This window comes from Crinia signifera, chromosome 11 (assembly GCF_055691185.1).
Source record: "Crinia signifera chromosome 11, ASM5569118v1, whole genome shotgun sequence".
Taxonomy (NCBI): Eukaryota; Metazoa; Chordata; class Amphibia; order Anura; family Myobatrachidae; genus Crinia; species Crinia signifera.
In genome coordinates this window covers 115,786,731-115,807,525 of record NC_139227.1, presented here as the reverse complement: position 1 = coordinate 115,807,525, position 20,795 = coordinate 115,786,731, and the positions used below count along the sequence as shown (strand labels likewise).

The 20,795-nt window shown below is 45.3% G+C and overlaps 1 protein-coding gene across 2 annotated transcripts in view; it reads left to right on the top strand.

The window, feature by feature from the left end:
• The window catches only part of FAR1 (fatty acyl-CoA reductase 1), an 80,823-nt gene that overhangs the window by 47,194 nt on the left and 12,834 nt on the right, over positions 1 to 20,795 (top strand). The window contains exons 3-9 of one of the 2 annotated variants that reach the window (XM_083164339.1): positions 1,467 to 1,642; positions 2,626 to 2,805; positions 8,603 to 8,780; positions 10,106 to 10,150; positions 10,961 to 11,079; positions 11,185 to 11,252; positions 12,616 to 12,787. In XM_083164339.1, coding sequence (XP_083020465.1) covers positions 1,467 to 1,642; positions 2,626 to 2,805; positions 8,603 to 8,780; positions 10,106 to 10,150; positions 10,961 to 11,079; positions 11,185 to 11,252; positions 12,616 to 12,787 — 938 coding nt within the window. Of the gene's footprint in view, positions 1 to 1,466; positions 1,643 to 2,625; positions 2,806 to 8,602; positions 8,781 to 10,105; positions 10,151 to 10,960; positions 11,089 to 11,184; positions 11,253 to 12,615; positions 12,788 to 20,795 lie in introns of both variants that reach the window. The other variant, XM_083164338.1, reaches the window with a different exon arrangement.

Genomic DNA, 20,795 nt, shown 5'->3' with positions numbered 1-20,795 from the left:
TCCTTCAGGCTGGCCTGGATAAGGGACTCAGATTGGGTTCCTTAAAGGTCCAAATCTCTGCACTATCTGTGTTTTTTCAGAAAAAGATTGCGGCCTTGCCGGAAGTGCAAACCTTCTTACAGGGGGTGCTGAGGATTCAGCCCCCCTTTGTGCCTCCCACTGCACCATGGGATTTGGAAGTAGTTCTTACTTTCTTAAAATCAGCCCGGTTTGTTCCATTGGAAGAGTCTGAGCTGCGACACCTCACTTGGAAGACTGTTGTTTTGCTGGCTCTAGCTTCGGCCAGGAGGGTGTCCGAGCTCGGGGCCTTATCTTGTCGGAGCCCTTACCTTGTGTTCCACAACGATAGGGCGGAACTCAGGACTAGACCACAATTCCTTCCAAAGGTGGTGTCAGGGTTCCACCTAAACCAACCTATTGTGGTTCCTTCTAGCGCGACACACCCAGATATACCAGATACCTTGGATGTGGTCCTCACCCTTAAGGGGTATGTCAAGCGCACAGCTAGGATCCGTAAGACGGACAGCCTGTTTGTGCTTTATGATGCGCAGAAGAAGGGTTTACCTGCTTCAACGCGTACCATTGCCAGGTGGATAAGATGTACTATCCAGCAGGCTTATGCATCAGCTGGTTTGTCGCTTCCTTTTTCAGTAAAGGCTCATTCAACCAGGTCTGTAGGTACCTCTTGGGCGGCTGCTCGAGGGGTGTCGGCAATGCAGCTATGCAGGGCCGCAACTTGGTCAGGGCAACACACATTTGTGAAGTTCTACAAGTTTGACACCCTGGCCAGGGAGGATTCCCAGTTCGGGAATGCGGTTCTACAGCAGAATCCGCACGTTCCCACCCGTTCTGGTAGCTTTGGGACCTCCCCATAGTAGTGAAGCCCAGTATCCCATTGGACGGTAGAGAAAATAGGATTTTGGGTACCTACCGGTAAATCCTTTTCTCGTAGTCCATATGGGATACTGGGAGCCCGCCTCAGTGCGGCTTTTTCTGCTGTCAGACTTACTTTATGGTTAGGCTTATTGCCTTGTTTTCTATAGGATAAATATGACTATAGATTGTTCTAGTTACAGGTGTCCTCTTAAGTTGTTAGGATTCACCTCTTTTATATGTTTTTTGTTCGTTTGGGTGTGCTGGATGAATCTCACCACAATACATTATCACATACTCCTCACATGCTCTCCTTCGGCACAGTTTTTGCATTAACTGACTAGTGGAGGGAGATTGAGGGGAGGAGCCAGTGCACCCACACTGAAAGTTCTTTTATGTGCCTGTCTCTCCTGCGGAGGTCTCAATCCCCATAGTAGTGAAGCCCAGTATCCCATATGGACTACGAGAAAAGGATTTACCGGTAGGTACCCAAAATCCTATTTTTTTTCTTTTGTGTGTGAAAGTTATCTAGCCATTAAACTGATATTAATTGTTGGCCGGTCTGAGTCAAATTGTCTCTTCCTCCCCCGCAGCTGTTTGACAGGCTGAGAAGCGAGCAGCCAGATTGTACCGAGAAGCTGATAGCGGTGAACAGTGAACTCACACAGCCGGAGCTGGACCTCAGCAAGAAAGACCAGGAGATGCTAATAGAGTGCATTGATATTGTGTTCCATTGTGCAGCCACAGTCCGCTTCAATGAGACGCTTCGGTGAGTCTTATTCTCTAAAGACGTTTACAGGGCTAACTTTATTATTTATTTACAGTCTCTTATATAGCGCAGCACATTCCGTTTCGCTTTACAATAGCTAATGAAGTCGCCTCACTTCTGCTGCCCTCAATGCACTGGAAATCTTTTGTGTGATGTGGATGAGCAAAGCGAGTGTGTTGTCCAAATTAACGCCACTACATGATACTTGTAATATTACTATTTGGATCGTTTAGAAATAGCCCTCATATCACCTACTTTGTATGTCCCATAAGTGCCTAACACCCCCCCTTGTGTCTGCATTCCAGCGCCGTTCTCCTGGCGGTAGTTGGGATCCCGGTGTCGGTTTTCTGACTGCCGGCATCCTGTCCGCCTGGATGCATATGCATCACAATTCTGGTTTTGGAAATGAATTACAATTGGTAGTTATTGGATTTGTATATTCTAAGTTGCTTCATCTTTTTCGGTACTTGTGTAGTTTCACAGCGCCCGATATATCAGATGCAATATCGCCCGATATATTGAATGCAATATCGGCTGATATATCGATGCAATGCCATTTTTCACCTGTTCATAACCCCACTATCCACTACGCATGGAGTTGATTGTATATAGTGTGGCGAGCGCAGTAATCCGCGTCCCCTCGCGGGGCTCGCCACGCTTCGGGCTCGGTGACTCCCTGCGCTCGCCACACTATATAAAATCAACTCCATGCGTAGTGGATAGTGGGGTTATGAACAGGTAAAAAATAACATCGGAAAGCATCAATATATATCGGCTGATATCGCATCCGATATATTGGGCGCTGTGAAACTACACAAGTACCTCTTCTACTGTGTACTAGATGGTGTCCCCAGGTACGAGGAATGGGCAGTGTATGTATTTGGAGTACTAGTTTTATCATTTTCAGGCATTCGTGCGCAGTCACCGGACTTATGTCACTTTGTGCTTTATGTTTATATTGTGCATCTCTTCCTGTTTTTTAGAGATGCCATGCAGTTAAATGTCATTGCAACACGACAGATGCTACATCTAGCCCAACGGATGAAGAAACTAGAAGTCTTTATACACGTTTCAACTGCATATGCCAACTGCAACCGCAAACAAATTGAAGAAATCGTATATCCTCCCCCTGTGGACCCAAGGAAGCTCATCGAGTCACTAGAGTGAGTCTGCAGTGTCGTACTTGGTTACTGTTTTTAAGTGTTCTGCAACTTACACACAGTCACGGCATTTGTTAATGAGAAGATATTAATAAAAATATCTATTACAGATGTTTCCACATAGATCTATACTTCAGGCGATACAAGTCGTGTTATAAGTAACCCGTCAGCCATTTGACTCTGTAGCGAATAGGAAGCACAAGCAGCTGCTGCGGATTAAAGTGATGTGCTGCGTGTCTATATTCAGTGTGTGACTGCTGCTGTATCTAAATAAGAAATGGAATGTTAGTGTTTTCCAGGATAAATGTGTTCTGTATCGTATTTGTATAGATACAGCCGCAGTCACGGGCTGCGTATAGACACGCAGCATATAATTGTAATCGCCAGAAGCTGCTTGTGCATCCCATCTCCTCCACTTGCAAATAAGATGCTATTTAATGGAAAAAGTCACAAAAAAGTCCCCCGGTGCTCACTATCAGCACTTACACCTGGTGCAAGAGATCAGCCAAAAATCAGCTGGCACTATGTATAAACGTAACTGCATAGCCCAATGTTTCCACCTACATAAGCCCACCTTTAGAATTCTGGGGCAGATTTATTAAGCTCAGTGAAGTGATAAAGTGTCTGTTTTTTATCACTGACCAATCAGTTCCTAACTGTGAAGTTACAGGCTTGGTTTGAAAAATAACAGGTAGGAGCTGATTGGCCGGTGATAAAAACCAGACACCATATCACTTCACTGAGCTTAATAAATCTACCCCTCAGTTTGGTATAGCTGTTAGTGCAGATGAGACTGGGGTGCGTATGTCTCAAGGGGCGGTCATGGGGCGACTGGAAGGGATCGCCCGGCCTTTTATGGGCATCCTCGTAAACACTGTGCCTTCTCCTGGGAACGCGGACGGACTGATGCCTGTTGGGGGCAGGTGGCTGAAAGCGCATGAATTGAACGCCCGCCCCCTCTTTGGCGGACACCGTTGTAAATAAGTCAGTTTAGACAGACTTATTTCTGAAGAGGAGAGAAATCATTTGCTGGTCGACGACCATTCTGTGATTGTATCTCCCCTTTAGCTGCATGCGAGGAGATGTGTTCGCGTACATCCCTTCGCAATGGTACTGAGGGGATGCAGTGGTGGGGGGGCGGGGGTCAGTAACATTCAGGCGGAGTTTGGGTGCTCGCTGAGCACCAATCACCAGATGCTTAGTGAGCCTTGCCGAATCATGGCCACAGTGCGGCACATTATCATACAAGGGATCCTCACACTTTTACAATACTGCTACAAATTACAGGTTTTTGTACCAATAGACAAACTCTTGCTAAAAGTACATTGAAAAAAATGCATTTGTTGTCAATGTAACAGTTTCCTGCTCCTACAATGTTGTAAGCCGACATTCATGAGCGAGCAGCCTGCAGTTTCACTAGAGTCTTCCGTACCGATCTAATCCAGAATGACGTCCTCCAGCGCAGGCCATTTCCCACTGCTAGCTTCAGAGTCCCTAGCTGTTTGGCTGGATGGGTGTGTTTTCCAAAGGAGACACCATTTTCACAGGCAAAGTGGAGGAGCTGAGCAGGTTGGTTGTGCTCCCTCTGGAAATACAGACCGAAGCCTCATTGTATAGCTCAGTGCAGACATCAGTCTTTATATTTGCAGAGAAAATCATTGTAATGAGGTAGAGATCCATTCCAGGGATGTGCTGGAAACTCCGCAAAGGATTTTAAAATTTTGAGTCCTTGAAGACTGTGTCCCCCAATCCCTGTCATCAAGACAACCAAACAGTTCAAGTTTTTGTGAGATCCAGCAGAAGATCCAGGACAGATGGTTCTGTTAAGTCACCTTTGCGAAAATATGGCACCCCTTTAAACCTGGACTATTAATATGCATTGAGGACTGTAGTTGGGAATCCCTGTTGCCAATCTCCCCAGAGAGGTGCCAGTCAATGTACTGGAACGCAAGGCAGCAGCTACCATGACAATGGGCAGTGTTAGGATGGAGATAATTCCCTTTTCTGTCTGCTCAGTCTCTCTCTCACTTCAGTCTTTCTCCATCTTCCTGCCCTTCTTTCTACTGCCTCTATAGTGTGTGGCTAGTTACTGTGGGCTACCACCTCCTCTGGGGGAATAGTCCTGTGCCTGATTATAGTAGATGGTGTGGCGGATCTGCCCCTTGGTTGTGACATTGTCATTTAGGGGCATCAAAATGAAGTTCTATCTTGGTCACCCAACCTAATTAAGTTGTACGTCCTTGTGCCCTGAGCTCCTGAGATCTTTGCCAATAAAGGCAGTGCTCTGTACGAGGAGTGTAGAATATTCTATTCCTGTTCGGTAAGCTTTATACAAATGCACTTTTGCAGCGGATGACCAAGTAAGCAAGTGGGAAGCCCCTTCCCCAGCCATCGGCTGCTCTGCAGAACAGCAAGGTGATACCCTGCAACTCACACTCTGCATGTTCTAAACCAGGCTTGTCCAACCTGCGGCCCTCCAGCTGTTGTGGCACTACAAGTCCCATCATGCCTTGCCACAGTTCTGCTATTAGGTAATGCTAAAACTATGGCAAGGCATGCTGCAATCTGTAGTTTCACAACAGCTGGAGGGCCGCAGGTTGGATATGCCTGTTCTAAACAAATGTAAGCTTCAGTTTAAATAATAAAGTTGCTTTTAAAGCCATCCTTTCTAGAGGTGAGTGTGTGCGCCAACCTCTTCTGGCACAATAATGCTCCCATGAAATCTTGCCCCCCCCCCCCCCCTCCCCTCCATATCCATTTTCATAGCTGCGCCTCAGTCTTCATACAAAGGTGACGTAGCGAGGTAATTGTAGGCTATGCTTTTCTGGCTGCTTATCGCGATGCCAGAGGGGATTTGCTGATGGGTGGAAATGTAACGTCCAGGCCAGACATTCTCTAATTACTGCTCCGGGTAACCCACGTAGCCATAGGTGAGTGTAAAAATAAGTTACTGAAACTGGGCAGCAATAATCCTCCCACTGCCAGGCGATGCCTGCGGGGATCAGACAATGCAAAGCCTGTCATTGTCAGTGTTCCCCTCCGCAGAGTATACTGGGTGAATGCGTGTGTGTGTGTGTGTGTAGGATGGTAAAGAAATTCCCCACCAGCAGATTACATCTAATTATAGGCCTTCAACACAGTTAAGCTTGACGGACATTGGGTCGACTTGCCTAGTGAGTTTTTCACGTTTTTTATTTTTTAGCCGACAGGTGGTATTTCATGCCCTAACATACACTAAGGCGTGGAGGGAGGATAGAATAGTGTCACGCGCCGGCTGGGAGTTCCCTTCCGCTATTGGTGTTTGACTTTGTGGAAACCGGTATGAATACTTCTAGTGTTAGAATGTCAGCCGCCAGCCATACAACTGTCCTTACGCTGAGCCCCACCCTTGTGTCAGACCTGACCTTTATACTGCAGCTAGGCGACAGCAGTATGAGAGATTGGGTGTGACTGCCGCATAGGATTTATTTAGTGACACCTAAGGCTGCTGGTTTTGGTTTTGTTTGTGGTTTTTTTTTTGGTGTTTACACACGGGGGCGATATGCATCGGTACTCATCTCACGGCATGCCAGAGGGGCACAATTTACACTATATAGTGCAGATCTGCAATCTATAGTCTTGCCTGCCCTCTCACACGGGAGCACGCATCGTCAGCGCATCGGGCTCGCAAGCCCTAAAAAAGCATGCGATTTGCATGCGATATGGCTCCTGATGTTCACTATATCGGCAACATCGGAAGCCATATCTCACACACCATGAGCAGGGTCCGGCGGTTACACATTTAGCCTGGGGTGCCAATGCAGCCTCAGGTTTAAACATTCTTCTAACACTGGAGAATTGCTGGCTTGGTCCACCTAGTGTAGAAGCTTTGGTCCTTTAACATCGTACCTCAACCTGTGTCAACACGTCGGCGCCCCCGGAGGATTTCTGCTTCCAGTCTCAAAGCCGATCTGCTGCTGGAAGAAAGGAAAACCCTCATCTAGTCAATTTTCACCTCTGTTACTTATTTTGTCCTTCTTAACGCCTGCTTCTCTGCACTCCAGTCCACCCTGAACGCCCCTGTTTGGCTCCTCTTCCTCTGACCATTCTGATTACCCGCTCTGCCAAGTCTGACACTGGCATTCTTTCCCCTACAGTCATCTTTAAAGCCCTCACCCATTCCTCTCCCCCCTGCATCTGTCCTCATCTCACTCTGCACTTTCACCCTCCCACTCGGCTTTGCCAACAACTACGGTCTCTCTACCTAACTGTTGTTCTCATCTCCTGCCTACGAGATTGTGCCTCTGCTGCTCTTCCAACAGGCTCTCAAAATCCATTTGGTACTTGTGAGTTATCTGGGCTGCCGATTTTTTGATTGTATGCCTTAAGTTAAGGCATACAATCAGATGCGATGCGATATCGCATCGCATCGCATGCGACCATCGGATGCGATGACCCGATTTTTCCATAGGAATCAATGTTAAAATGGACTGAGTCCATTTTAACATGGAATTCAATGGGAAAAAGGGGTCCTTTTCATTCTGTGTCCCCTCGCGGGGCTCGCTACGCTCGCCACGCTTCGGGCTCGGTGGCTCGCTACGCTCGCCACAGGTTTATATCCAACTCCATGCCCACTTGGATAGTAGGGGTATGAAAAGGACCCCTTTTTCCCATTGAATTCCATGGTAAAATGGACTCAGTCCATTTTAACATTGATTCCTATGGAAAAATCGGGTCATCGCATCGCATCGCATCCGATGGTCGCATGCGATGCGATGTACCCGATCCGACCCGATTTAGAAATCGGCAGCCCGGATAACTCACAAGTACCATCCATTTCCTTATAAAAAGCCATCCGTCTATAATCCTAAGTCACCGTGTCTATTACTTCTGCCTCCCCTGTCTGTGTGCCCACCAGTCCCCTCTAGATCTCACAAGCAGGGCTCGTTTTCTCATACGCTCTTCCCTATCTGACTTACAGTATGTGTTTCTCCCCCTTGGACAACAGCTGCACTGAACCTTCGGTTTGGGACAGTTCTGCCTTGTAGCTATAATTACTGCATATGCACTGATGTTTCCAAGTCTAGGATAATTATATTCTCTAGGTCAGGCGTAGGCAACCTGTGGCTCTCCAGCTGTTGTGAAACTACAAGTCCCAGCATACCCTGCCAGTTTCACAACAGCGAGAGCCACAGGTCGCCTACACACCTGCTCTAGGTGATGAGATACCGGTTCTAGATTAAATGTAACACGCTAGGCATTTGGTCCCTTAGCCTTTTAAGTATTGCATGTTTTCTAAGGCGGTACAGTACTGCTGCATAAACCAGAGATCTGTACAAGGGTAATTCTGGAATGGACAAAACCATGTGTACTGCGGGGGGGGGGGGGGGCGCGCAGATGTAACGTGCAGAGAGAATTAGATTTGGGTGAGTTATTTTGTTTCTGTGCAGGGAAAATACTGACTGATTTATTTTTACAATGCACTATAGATGTCACTTTGAAGTAAAACCCCACCCAAATCTAACTCTCTCTGCACATGTTGCATCTGCCCCACCTGCAGTGCACATGGTTTTGTCCATTTGAGATGGAATTTGCTTTTGCGAGTGAACCAGAATAAGGGTCATAAAGCAGCGTTTCCGTTCTTCATTCTCCAAGTTGCTTTCCCTGGAGTAAAGATGATTGTGTACATGCTACTGTATATACCGTACAAAGGTTTTGTATAGAGTCTGATTTCTAATTCCTAGTCTGCTAAATTATATGTTCTGGCTCAGAATCGCCTGTTTCTCCTGGTAACCACATGAAATCCGTTGCTGTTTTACAGATGGATGGACGACGGCTTGGTGAACGACATCACCCCAAAACTCATAGGGGACAGGCCAAACACTTACACGTATACGAAAGCCTTGGCCGAGTATATAGTTCAACAAGAAGGAAGCAAACTGAACATAGCGATTGTCAGGCCTTCCATTGTCGGGGCCAGCTGGAAAGAACCGTTTCCCGTAAGTCCGCCTGTAACCCCACAGTATACTGTCCTGTCCCTTCTGTAAATCATTACTATGTAGTGGCGTTTGCCCATTACTGCATCGCTTCTCTGCCCTCTATCACTTTCTGCAGGAAAAGTAAAATTAGTTGTTGTCGATTTTAAACCATCCTAAAGTAAATTGCGGATGTAGACACTTTACACTGCGCAGGTTGTATCTAGAACTTGCATTAGTGTTCCGTGGCATCCCCTTTGTAACATGCGAGCGGTTGTCTCCGAGAACACCTCCCATCAGGGGGAGAGAATGATTTCTCTCCCCTTTGGAAATAAGTCGGTATGAACGTACTTTTATTTCTTCCACAGATCACTGATAAGGGGGCAGGCTCTGACGTCATGTGATGTCAGCTGCCCGCCCTCAGCAGGCATCCACCTGCGGTCCAGCGGTTTTATGAGAAATCCCATAATACACTAGGCATTCCCCTGCAGCCGCCATCGTCCCGCACCCCTGCCTGTGTGAACTCATCGGCAAGTATGATACTCACCAAAGGCTTTCGCACAGGGGGTCTGCATATACGCGCATGGGCAGACTTCCCACCATTAAAAACGGGGCCGAATTGTCTCAGTGGATTCGGTATGGAATCCCAGCGGTCGGAATCCCAGCGTTCAAAATCCCGACTCAGTTTATCAGGCAGTATTGACTCTGGGTTTTTCGCTCTAATTCAGTAATAAATGCTGCACGGACAGCGGTTGCAGCAATGCTGTATTCCTACCAGGTTCTAGAAGGATTTGTGTTCTGATGTTCAGCCTCCCAAAAGTGTCTAAACTTCGATTCAGATACTATCTAGTATCTGCTTAAAGGTGCTAAATAAGAAGTAGAAGCTGATTGGTTGCTATGAGCAACATTCCATCTTAGTAAATATAACTCTGTGTATCGGGTGTGGTATAGGGTTCCAACAGTCGGGATCCCGACAGTCATTAGCCCGGCTTTGGGATCCCGACTGGCCGGACTCGGACAGCATGGTGAGCGCAACAAAGCCCCCTGCGGGCTCGCCACGCTGCGGGCACGGTAGCTTGCTACGTGAGCCACCTATTCTATTCTCCCTCTATGGGGGTCGTGGACCCCCACAAGGGAAAATAGCGGGTGGCCGTCTGGCACCTGTCTGTCGGCCTTTTGACAGTCGGGATGGCGTCCAGCACCCCTGTGTATCCATGCTCTCGGCCAGAGGCAGAGCCATCGTCTGCTCCTCTGACTTAGGTTCATTGTAAACCAGGAACACGATCTGTCCTACAAGCGGACTCCTAGTAACTTAGAACTGAACACATGCCTTTGTCTCCTATCTACAGGGCTGGATCGATAATTTCAATGGTCCCAGTGGACTCTTCATTGCTGTAAGTAGATGGTCACCGCTTTCCGATCTATTAGGGTGTGTGTTTGTTTTTCTGGCATAAGTGTTTTTAGGTCCCTCTGATTGGACGCCATGAGGACAGATTGTCCAGGTTTCCAGACAGCAGAGGTTTGGTGCTCCTCTGTCAGCGTAGTTGCTCGAAGACCCTCAGAACTAAATAAACCTAACCATTGAATGTGGCTTGTTCTTATTTTAGATCATTTTAGGTTTAGGCTTTTGGAGACCAGTGGATTATTCTTTTTTTTTGTTCTGTTCTCATCAGTGTAAGATCTGGTTCCTGCTCAATATGTAAAATACAATCTAAGTAACCTATGGAAAAATTCTGTGAAACTGAGAACTTTGGTGAATCACTTAAAGAAACTGTGGCCCTCCAGCTGTTGTGAAACTACAAGTCCCATCATGCTTTGCCACAGTTTTGCTATTAGGGAATGCTAAAACTATGGCAAGGCATGCTGGGATGTGTAGTTTCACAACAGCTGGAGGGCCACAATTTGGACATGCCTACCTTACAGGAATGATTACACTGAGTATATGTTTAACCAACTCATTCTATTACACTGTACGCTACATCCGACTACAGCAATCGCTCTGTGACCAATCTCTAAATCCGTCCCAACAAACCAAGCAGCTTGTTTAGAATTGAAAACCTCTGTAGCAGTGTTTTTGTTTAAAAATGTTGGGTAATTCATATATATCATTTGCGAAGAGCTACATTTATTTGATATTTTTTAAGTATATAAAATTTGTGTGGTTTTCTTTTTTTTTTTTTTTTTATAATTCTCTTGTTTTACAGGCAGGAAAAGGAATCCTTCGCACAATGAGAGCATCCAACAATGCCGTAGCTGATCTCATCCCGGTAGATGTCGTCGTGAACACAACCGTAGCGGCTGCCTGGTATTCTGGAGTGAATAGGTACAGCAGGTGACGCAGATTCCTTGTCGGACAACTTCTACAACATAGCGTTCTGCTGTAGCAGCTCATAACAATCCAATGTAATGTTTTTTTTCCCTCTTTCAGACCTAAAAATATGCTAGTGTACAACTGTACGACAGGCGGCACAAATCCCTTCCACTGGGGCGAAGTTGGTACGTTCTTTCTTTTGCTTATAAATAAGAGCTTTCTATGGCCTGTTGCTGCTGGAGAACTGTACCGTGGGCAGTAATGGTGCTGGGGGTGTATTTGGTTTTCTCCTTTAGCTCTGCAGGGGAGGTTGCAGTAATTGGTTACGGAATGCACTGCTCAATATGCTGTCACCCTTTTGGATGTTGATTTGGTTTATAAGCTTATAGTTTAGCATGTTGTTTTTTTTGTTTTTGTTTTATGTACATTTTAAATTGATGTACAAATGTGCAGGATTTAAATCTGTTACTTGTGCTTTCTCCCAAGTTATTGAGCAGAGGGTCTCCAGCACCCTGATAAGCGCCTTTTAATAATGACTTACTTGGTGATTTATTTTGACTTTTCCACCTTAGCTCTTGGAATCGGTCAGTTGGTTGCCTGGATACCGCCGCTCAATAAATCGGTCTGGCTAAAAGTAAATGGGACTGTATTTATATTTTTAGTTTATAGGGGGGAATTCAATTGTCTTTTGCCCGACCTGTCTCCCGTCTAAAGGGAGTTGGCGATATTCAGTTGTTGGTGTTGGAGGGTGCAAATCATTGGGCACGCATCACCGTATCGCTCCCAAAATCAGTGGGCATAGATGCGTAAATCGACTGTGCCCATGCAGTTACTGGGCGTCCTTCATCTGGGCACCCAAAATTGCGGATTTCTGCTCGCTATCTCCCGAAGGAGCAAGCTGAAACAATGGGAGGCACCCAGCAATCGCGCCCAGCAGCACAAGCAATTCAATTGCGCTCGCCTCCTTTAGATGGGAGCTGTGGGCAGGGCAAAACAACTGATTTCCTCCCACAGAGCTGAATTTGCCTGATTAGAGTATATGTATTTATTTTATTTATTTTTTACATTTTTTAACATTCAAAAATGTAAATGTTACGCTCTTTTTAATTGCAGTAAGTAATTATTGAATTAGAATATTATTTATTCACTTTAGTTAATTTTAATTATTTGTCTTAATTTGTTATATATTTTTTTTTTTTGGAGATCAATTAAGATCGCTAATGGTAATTTAGCGAATCCCTGAGAAGATTATAAGAGGAACAGAAAAAGAAAAGCTACGTATTAAGGCTTAAATGAAAACCCAGCTATCAGGCTGAACTTCCCTCGTGGCCACGTAGAGATAATAATGGCAGGCAGCGTACACCAGGGTAGCAGATTTCCTCCTAGCCAGCAGACTTTGTTTTCTCTGTCGTTGGGATGTTTATGATATTTTCAATAGTCTGTGACTTTTTTTTTTTTTTTTTTTTTTTTTTAGTTTCATTTTATATATATTTTTTATTTTTATTGCCATTCGTTACATGGTTAAGCTATTCAACTTTTCTTTCTTAGAATACCATGTAATTTCTACTTTCAAGAGGAATCCTCTCGAACAGGCCTTCAGACGGCCCAATGTAAATCTTACCTCCAATCACCTATTATATCACTATTGGATTGCTGTAAGCCATAAGGCCCCAGCATTCCTGTATGATATCTACCTCAGGATTACTGGAAGAACCCCAAGGTAATGGTGAATAGCTCCGTGATTTTTCTGTTCCTCTTACATTTCAGCCTGCCATCATCATGAATCAAACACTCGGGCAATGAGCCATCTGCTGTGGCTCGGAAGCATGCGTTCACTTAACTCAATACTAACCGCTTGGATCGTAGAGATAGACCGCTTACAGGCTGAGTCTCCGTTTTATTGCCGCAACATGCGCTTGTAAATGCAGATGTTTAATATTAAGGGGGACGGTTTTAGGAGGGGAATTTGGGGGAGAGACACACACTTAGAGTCCAGTTAGACCGTCTTGGCAGTAATGGTGTCATAGTGGCCCAACAAAGTTCTGGTGTCCGTAAAATCTCTTTTTGCTGTCAGTGTCCAATTCCTTTTTCTATGTAGTGTATAAGGAATGTGCAATATGTTTCTGGAAGTGCAGTGCCTAGATCTGTCTGGTTGTGACCTGTAATCTCTAAATTAAGTCCTTGGGAAACGGTAAGGCACAGAACCGTGTGTAATCGGCACAAAGTAGTCCGCATGTTCGCTTCACAAACTTGTTACGGAGCTTAACAGAGGCCATTGGAGAGCTATAATGTTCTACGACAGGCCTGGCCAAACTGTGGCTTTCTAACTGTAAAACTACACATCACAGCATGCCCTGTAGGAGTTTTAGCATACCCTAATAGCAAAATGATGGCAAGGCATGCTGGGACTTGGTTCTACAATAACTGGAGAGACGAAGTTTGGCCAGGCCTGCTCTGCGACATAAGCCACTGTGTCAGAGTACTTTGCAGAATTTAGGTATTGGAGACCGTCTCTGGCAAATGAGGAGGATGCAGATAAGCTGCGGGCACCAGAGTGACCATGGCCTAGATAGAGAAGTAGATGGGCATCTTATCCGGGTCCATTTGCTTGATTCTTCACAAAAAGCTTGACCTGAGCACGGCTTATGCACACTGGGTGCCCCATCAGCTGGCTCAAAGGCAGAAAAAGGCTTTGATAACTTGGTGGCCAGGTTTATGGGTGCTCGATCAAACTTGTCAGGGAGATCATCTGTGGCGGTGAATCTTAGATCTACAGTTTTGATCTGGTGACCAAACAATCGGCCCTATGGACCCCAGTTGGAGGAGCGCTACCACAGAGGTTCTGATGCGAGTGCAGCTTGGATGTTTTTGTGGCCTAGACTGGTCATGTACCACTCTTGCAGCAGTGCATCTTCATAGGGGCTGGTGCGCTAACCAATGCCTGCTCCAAGTGCTGGAAGCCCTTCTCCATTCCGACCATTGTACCTGCCCACAAGACCAAGAAAGTGGTAGATTTTCTGGCCCATAAACACATCCACTGAACAGTCCTGACCAAGCTCCTTTCGTTTCTTAGTGTTCCCACAAATCATTCCCAGAATGCCTGGTGTTCATTTTGAGTTACAGGAAGCTACAGTGGAGACCTTCAACCAGCATGTAGAAGACGCTATGTGCTTCGCTCTGGTCCAGTTGCTTCACCAAATGGTTTGAGCGCAATTTGAGAAGAATTCTCAATGAGTTATTGAAAAAAAAATGTAACGTTCACCCTGTAAATATAATACTTTTTGTACAACCAGAAACTTATTGCACAACCCTCGTAAAGTAACATATGAGGCACAATGATGCGTGTCACTCCTATCAGTCGCCTTTTTACCTACATAGACATAGCTTTTTTTTTTATCAACTTTGTTACTTCTTTTTTTTTGCTGTTTTCCTTTATTTTCCTTCTTAACCCTTTCAGTGCCAACATCTTTGAGATATGCGCAAAATATCCGCTAAAAATTTCACCGTCGCGCAAATTTGTGATATAAATTAAAATGAGTGTTGTATAAAAAAAAATTACGGTACTTGTGTATTTTGGCGGCGCCCATCGCATCGCATACCATAACACATACGATGGTATGCGATGCGACGCGATATCGTACGATAGTGCACGATGGCATACAATTTTTAAATTGTATGCCATTGTACATGGCATACGATGCCATAGGATGCGATGCGATGCGATTAAACATTGTATAAGCACCCTAATGGGTGCTTATACTATGTTAAGCACCCAAATGGGTGCTTACAATGTTAAATGCACCCCCACGCCACCCCCCACTATAAACGTGAACCCGAAGCGTGGCGAGCGCAGCGAGCCCGCGAGGGGCGGCGGTACGCGTCCTACGACCTTTTCATACCCCCACTATCCACGTCGGCGTGGAGTTGAGAATAGAATAGTGTGGCGAGCGCAGCGAGCCACCGAGCCCGAAGCGTGGCGAGCGCACGCGGATACCTTCATAGGTAAACGCGTCCCCTCGCGGGCTTCACAGGTGTCCGCGTCGCCACGGACACCTGTGAAGCCCGCGAGGGGACGCGTATAACTGTGAAGGTATCCGCGTCCCCTCGCGGGGCTCGCTGCGCTCGCCACGCTTCGGGCTCGGTGGCTCGCTGCGCTCGCCACACTATTCTATTCTCAACTCCACGCCGACGTGGATAGTGGGGGTATGAAAAGGTCGTAGGACGCGTACCGCCGCCCCTCGCGGGCTCGCTGCGCTCGCCACGCTTCGGGTTCACGTTTATAGTGGGGGGTGGCGTGGGGGTGCATTTAACATTGTTAGCACACATTTGGGTGCTCAAAAGCACCCTTTAGGGTGCTTATACGATTTTTGGTCGTATAGGGGGTCAAAATCGCGTCGCATCGCATGCCATCGGGTGCATGGCATACGATGCGATGCGATCTGTTCGTCGTACGACGGACATCGGGGGCGCCGCCAAAATACACAAGTACCAAAATTACATTACAGGCCATTATGTTGAATAAAAAATTTTGCTTGCCAATTTTGACAAATTCACTCTGCACTCAAAGGGGTTTAACTGGGTTACACACTTTACAATGTGTGCCCAGCCCAGCATTGGCAGCAATGTGATCAGCTTCAGAATCTGCATAAGGTGGCTTACTCGTATTGTACCGTCATTTTACACAGGTTAGCGTACCAGTTGCACACACCATCTAACATGCAGCCCCAGTATCCAGGGTGCCCATGACTTGATTTTGACACCATAGCGATGCATAGTTTCTGGAAAAGTCTTCTGCTAGAGGCATGGTGCGGCTTAGTGTATGTAGACACATCTAAGGTTGTAAACGTGACTGTCCGCTTACCGTCCAAGTTGGTCCATTAACTGTTGATTCAGCCTGTAAGCAGTGTATTTGTGAAAGGGGGATGAACTGCCTAGTCCAAAAATAAAATCTAGTTTAATTCTAGTTTCTTTGCCTTTTGCCAGCTAAACTGGGCATTGATAAAATATTTTTGTAGGCTCCATCTTGGTTCCATCTCTGTTCATCTGTCAGGTGTTGTGACAATGCTGCGTCTCCTTCCTGTGTTAGGTGACCGTGAAACAGCCTTCAGATATGAGTGCTCAAAGGTGTGATCTTCAGTTACTGGAATCAGTACAGATACCTTCAAAAAAATAATTGTTTAAATTGGTTTGTGGTGCGGTTATTGAGACACCGTACATTATGTATAGAATGAGAAATATGAAAGGAAGTGAATTTTTATATATTTTTTTAAATCGGGACAAACCAGGAATGCTGCTATTGTTAGAGTAGTCCCTTGTGCTGCGCTAATAGTCGCCAAGGTAAAGGAACTTTTGGGAGACTGCAGTATAAAATATATTAAAATAGAATTTAAGCGCATGCAACCTCCTATTGCGCGCACAGTACTTGAGGCAGGTGTGGAAGCAATTCTGCAATGTAAGAATGCTTTTAAAAATAGAAGTGTTAATAGTTTATTTTTAGCAATTACCACAATGCACTGTGAATAAACAGAAGATAAATCAGTATTTGGTGGGACCACTCTTTGCCAGCAAAACCGCCTCCGTTCTCCTAGGTAATTGCCCAACAGGTTTGGAGGATCTCTGCAGGGAGGTTGTTTCAAACGTCTTGGAGAACTAACTGCAGATTTTCTGTGGTCACTCTTAATATGTTACCAGTTTGTGTGGTATTGAATGGCGACAGCGATGGTTTTTTTACGGCGAGGATGGCTTATTTTTTTCCTCGCCGAAAAAATACCATCGTCACCGTCCAACCCCCTCGCCATATTCAATGTTTTAAGGAAATACTTGCCGTGAGAGGACGCAGAGGATTCCCTTAAACGGCGAGCACCGCAAATGTGGCGAGTCCAACGCCCTTTTGGCGAGCCTCCCTGTTTTAACAGCCTAACTCAGTTTCCACCTCGCCTCAGGGAACAGGCGAGAGTGGAAGATGGCGAGTGAACCTCGCTGCAGCGGGGGCGTTCAATACCCTGACGGCGAGTTATAGCGACTTCTTGCCATCCTAACGCGCTGTCAGGGGGATGCAGTCAAAATCCAGACATGGACAAAATACTAACATTTTAAATCCCGACATTTAAAATCCTAACAGGGTCAAAATCCCGACATATAGATTGTACAGGTGAAACCGTCTACATGACTTTCCGTCAACAAGTGCGATGTCGACATGGGTATTTTCACTGTTTTTTGAGCCGACAGGCGGTATTTCATGCCCTACCATCCTATTTCATGCCCTACCATCCACTAGGGCGCGGTGGGAGAATAAAATAGTGTGCCGAGCGCAGCGAGGCACCGTGCCCTAAGCATTGCGTGCGAAGCGAGCTAAGCGAGGGGCTGCGGTTCACTTCCAACGGTGTCCATGTCGACTGTGTTGACATTCGGGCCAAAAAACAGTGAAAAAACCCCATGTCAACCTCGCACCTGTCGCCGGAAAGTCATGTAGACTGTTTCACCTGTACAATCTATATGTCGGGATGTTGTCCATGTCGGGATTTTGACCCTGTCGGGATTTCATACCGAATCCCTGTCAGGGCATTGAATACTGCCCTTTGTGTGTGCTCACCAAAAAGTTTACTAGATGAGCATAAAGGGATTTTTTTTTTTTTTTTTACTGGATCTGTCCTTAATTGTATTGTACTGTATACAAGAATATTCTCAGATATGAAGTCCAATAGGAATCGATAGTATAAGCATTAATAATTAATACTCAAAATTCCATCCCAGTGGTAAAGGTAAATCTTTTATGAAAATCAATTCCCACCTGTAATATATAAGAGTAAGAAAGCCGCGTCCATCCAGTGATTATAGAAATGGCGGTCAGTGCGTTTCTGTTCTTCCCCATTTTTTATCAAGATACCGTCCCACAAAATATTGATTTGATATTAGATTTCTCTTCTGCTCTTTCACTTTGCATCGTATTATTCAATAAAATAACAAGTCTGTTTGGCAGCGTTCTTACTAAGAATAACTAAACGTCACCTGTGAGTTGGTATATACTGAGACAATGAGGCCAATCCATCTAGAGAATTGGGGGTATTCTTACTAAAGCTTTTAAAAATAAAGAGGTGATGTTATCCCTAGCAACCAATCAGGTTGTCTTTTTTCTTCTTCTAGGAAATGGTAGACGGAATGTAATTGGTTGCCATAGAGAACATCAACTCTTTTTTCCTTTTCAGAATCTTTAGTACCTTTATCACCATATATCAAAAAACATAACCCTTGTGTTTATATCCGGAGTACACGGACCAGGTTATACTAAAACGTCCGACCCCGGTCAGATGTCATACACGTGTGATTTAAGCCGGGTGAAATCCAGCCTAAACTGCAAAGTTTATGGGGCCTTTACTGAGCATTATACCAGTGACGCAATCCTCCTGATTGATGGACAGGAATCTCCATTGAGTCCTCTATAACCATTACGACTCCATCCCAATCTCTCTCTCCCTCCCTGTCCATTCTGCTCATGTTTTGGGCCATATCTGTGTACATTAAAAACCAATTTCTTTTTTTTTTTTTACATTTATCTGGTCACATGTTCATGATTTCAACAAAAGGCGACTGCTTTTAGATTGAATACAATAAATCTTCATATATAGATGTATTTCTCTCCTATGTACCAACTCATACGTGCTGCTTATACACTTTGACTCCTAGTGGGTGAAATGTAATAGGATGAGAGATTCAGAAAGTGAGAGGTTTGGTAAGAAATCTCCAGTCCTTTTTAAAGCGGCAATCATTTACCCTGTAAAATCAAACTGGTTTTGCTGTGTAAATGATTGCCGCTTTAAAAAAAAACCTGGAGATTTCTTACCAAACCTCTCACTTTCTGATTCTCTCATCCTATTACATTTCACCCCTAGTATTTGAGCTTCGGAGGTTATTCAGTCTACGCTGACTGGCACCTGCTCGCTGTCTAATGCACAGGGTTATAAAAGTTTATAGAGCAGGTAACTAACTGGAGCGCTTTGCGCACCTGTCAGTGCGGCTCTGTACAGCAATCTAGTAGTTGAGGGGTTAATGTGCTGTACTATGCTGTAAATCATTGGCCGGTAATGAGCCCTCCTATCGGTTACCCGTGGGCTATAATATTGCAAGGTGTACTATATATCTGTGTTGTAAATGTTTGTGCCACAATAATGGAGCTGTATTTAGTTCTTCCAAGACCAGCGAGTGTTTTTATGTTTAAATGTCCAAGCCGCTCTTTAAATATGGAACGTGCGTTTTATATTCAGTTGTCCTTTACCAGCATTGACACAAGACCTGTTGAGTGATTGATACCAAGAGGGAAATACCGATCTGTAAATGGAAGCGGGCTACTTCAGTGTCAGACGAACTGGAATTAGAATGAGATGTTACTTTTGATAGGAAGTTCATTCCCCTCTACATATATCCTGATAACGCATCATTGTTTTGCTTCTGTGTTTAGCCCCAGACTGTGTGCATTTTCTCACTGCATCTGATCCTTATTTCTCCTACAGAATATTATGTAAATGTGTCCTTCAAGATGAATCCTTTAGAACAGGCTCTCAGGCGCCCCAATGTTAATCTGCGAAACAACCCCCTTTTGCATCATTACTGGACGGCTGTCAGTCATGTAGTCCCCGCAGTGTTGTTTGATGCTATTCTCAGGTTGACAGGTCAGAAACCCTGGTAAGGAGGTTGCGTTTAAGAATCCATTACGTTACATAATTAGGAGGTGCGGTAATCTTGGTGGAGGCCTCCGTAGAACACGCAGGCTCAATGGCAGGAATGCTACCTTCTTATAGAAAGCCAATGTCACAGCCTTGAAGACTCCCCATTAGTTTTGGGGTACGGTTCATTTAAGTATGAGTTGCCTTGCACATTGTTTTAACTTGGACAAAAGACGATCTCTAGTAGACGTTTAGAAGAACCGGATTCAGAAAGAAGACCCCGGTTGTGCGGCGCGGTTGACCCCTCTCCTTTTTGTTTGCGTCTCTCATTTCTTGCATTAAAACAGTCTACGAGGCAACACATTGATTACTGGGAACCTCCCCAAGTCAGGAGCTGCAGGGCCCGTCCTGTCCTTACAAGAATGTTTGGATGTTGTGTAACTTTGTGTTTGTAGGGTGTCTCTAGTTTTAGCAATCTACACAAGCAGTAGGTTGACAGTAGCAGCAGTAGGTCGACATGGGCAAGATCGACAGTCAAAGGGTCAACATGTTTTTTTTAGACGACATGTGCCAACAGGCGGTATTTCGTGCCCTACCATCCACTAGGGTGTGGAGGGAGAATAAAATAGTGCCCGAAGCATGGTGAGCGCAGCTACAGTGTCCATGTCGACTTTGTTTACATTCGGAACAAATAAACTTTAAAAAACTCCATGTCGACCTAACCCCATCTTGACCTTCTGCGGTATCGACCTAAATTCATGTCGACCCTCAGTGTTTGTCGACCTAAGTTGTGTCGGCACTATGTCCCATACCCCTAGTAGTATGTCTTTTTATATGACTCCACTAATGTAAACGTCCTGTTACCATCGAGCCTGTCACATTTCTCTGCGTTACTGTCTCAAAGCTTCTAACGGGCCGTCTGTTCTGCCTGGTGTTTACACAGCAGCCATTTTTATATTTATAGTCGGGCTTTACATATTTATTAGAACAAAAGATCTCTGCCAACAGCGTGTGGTGGGCAGATTTTTCTGTGCAGTTCTGTAAATATACAATGGCTGAATATAATCT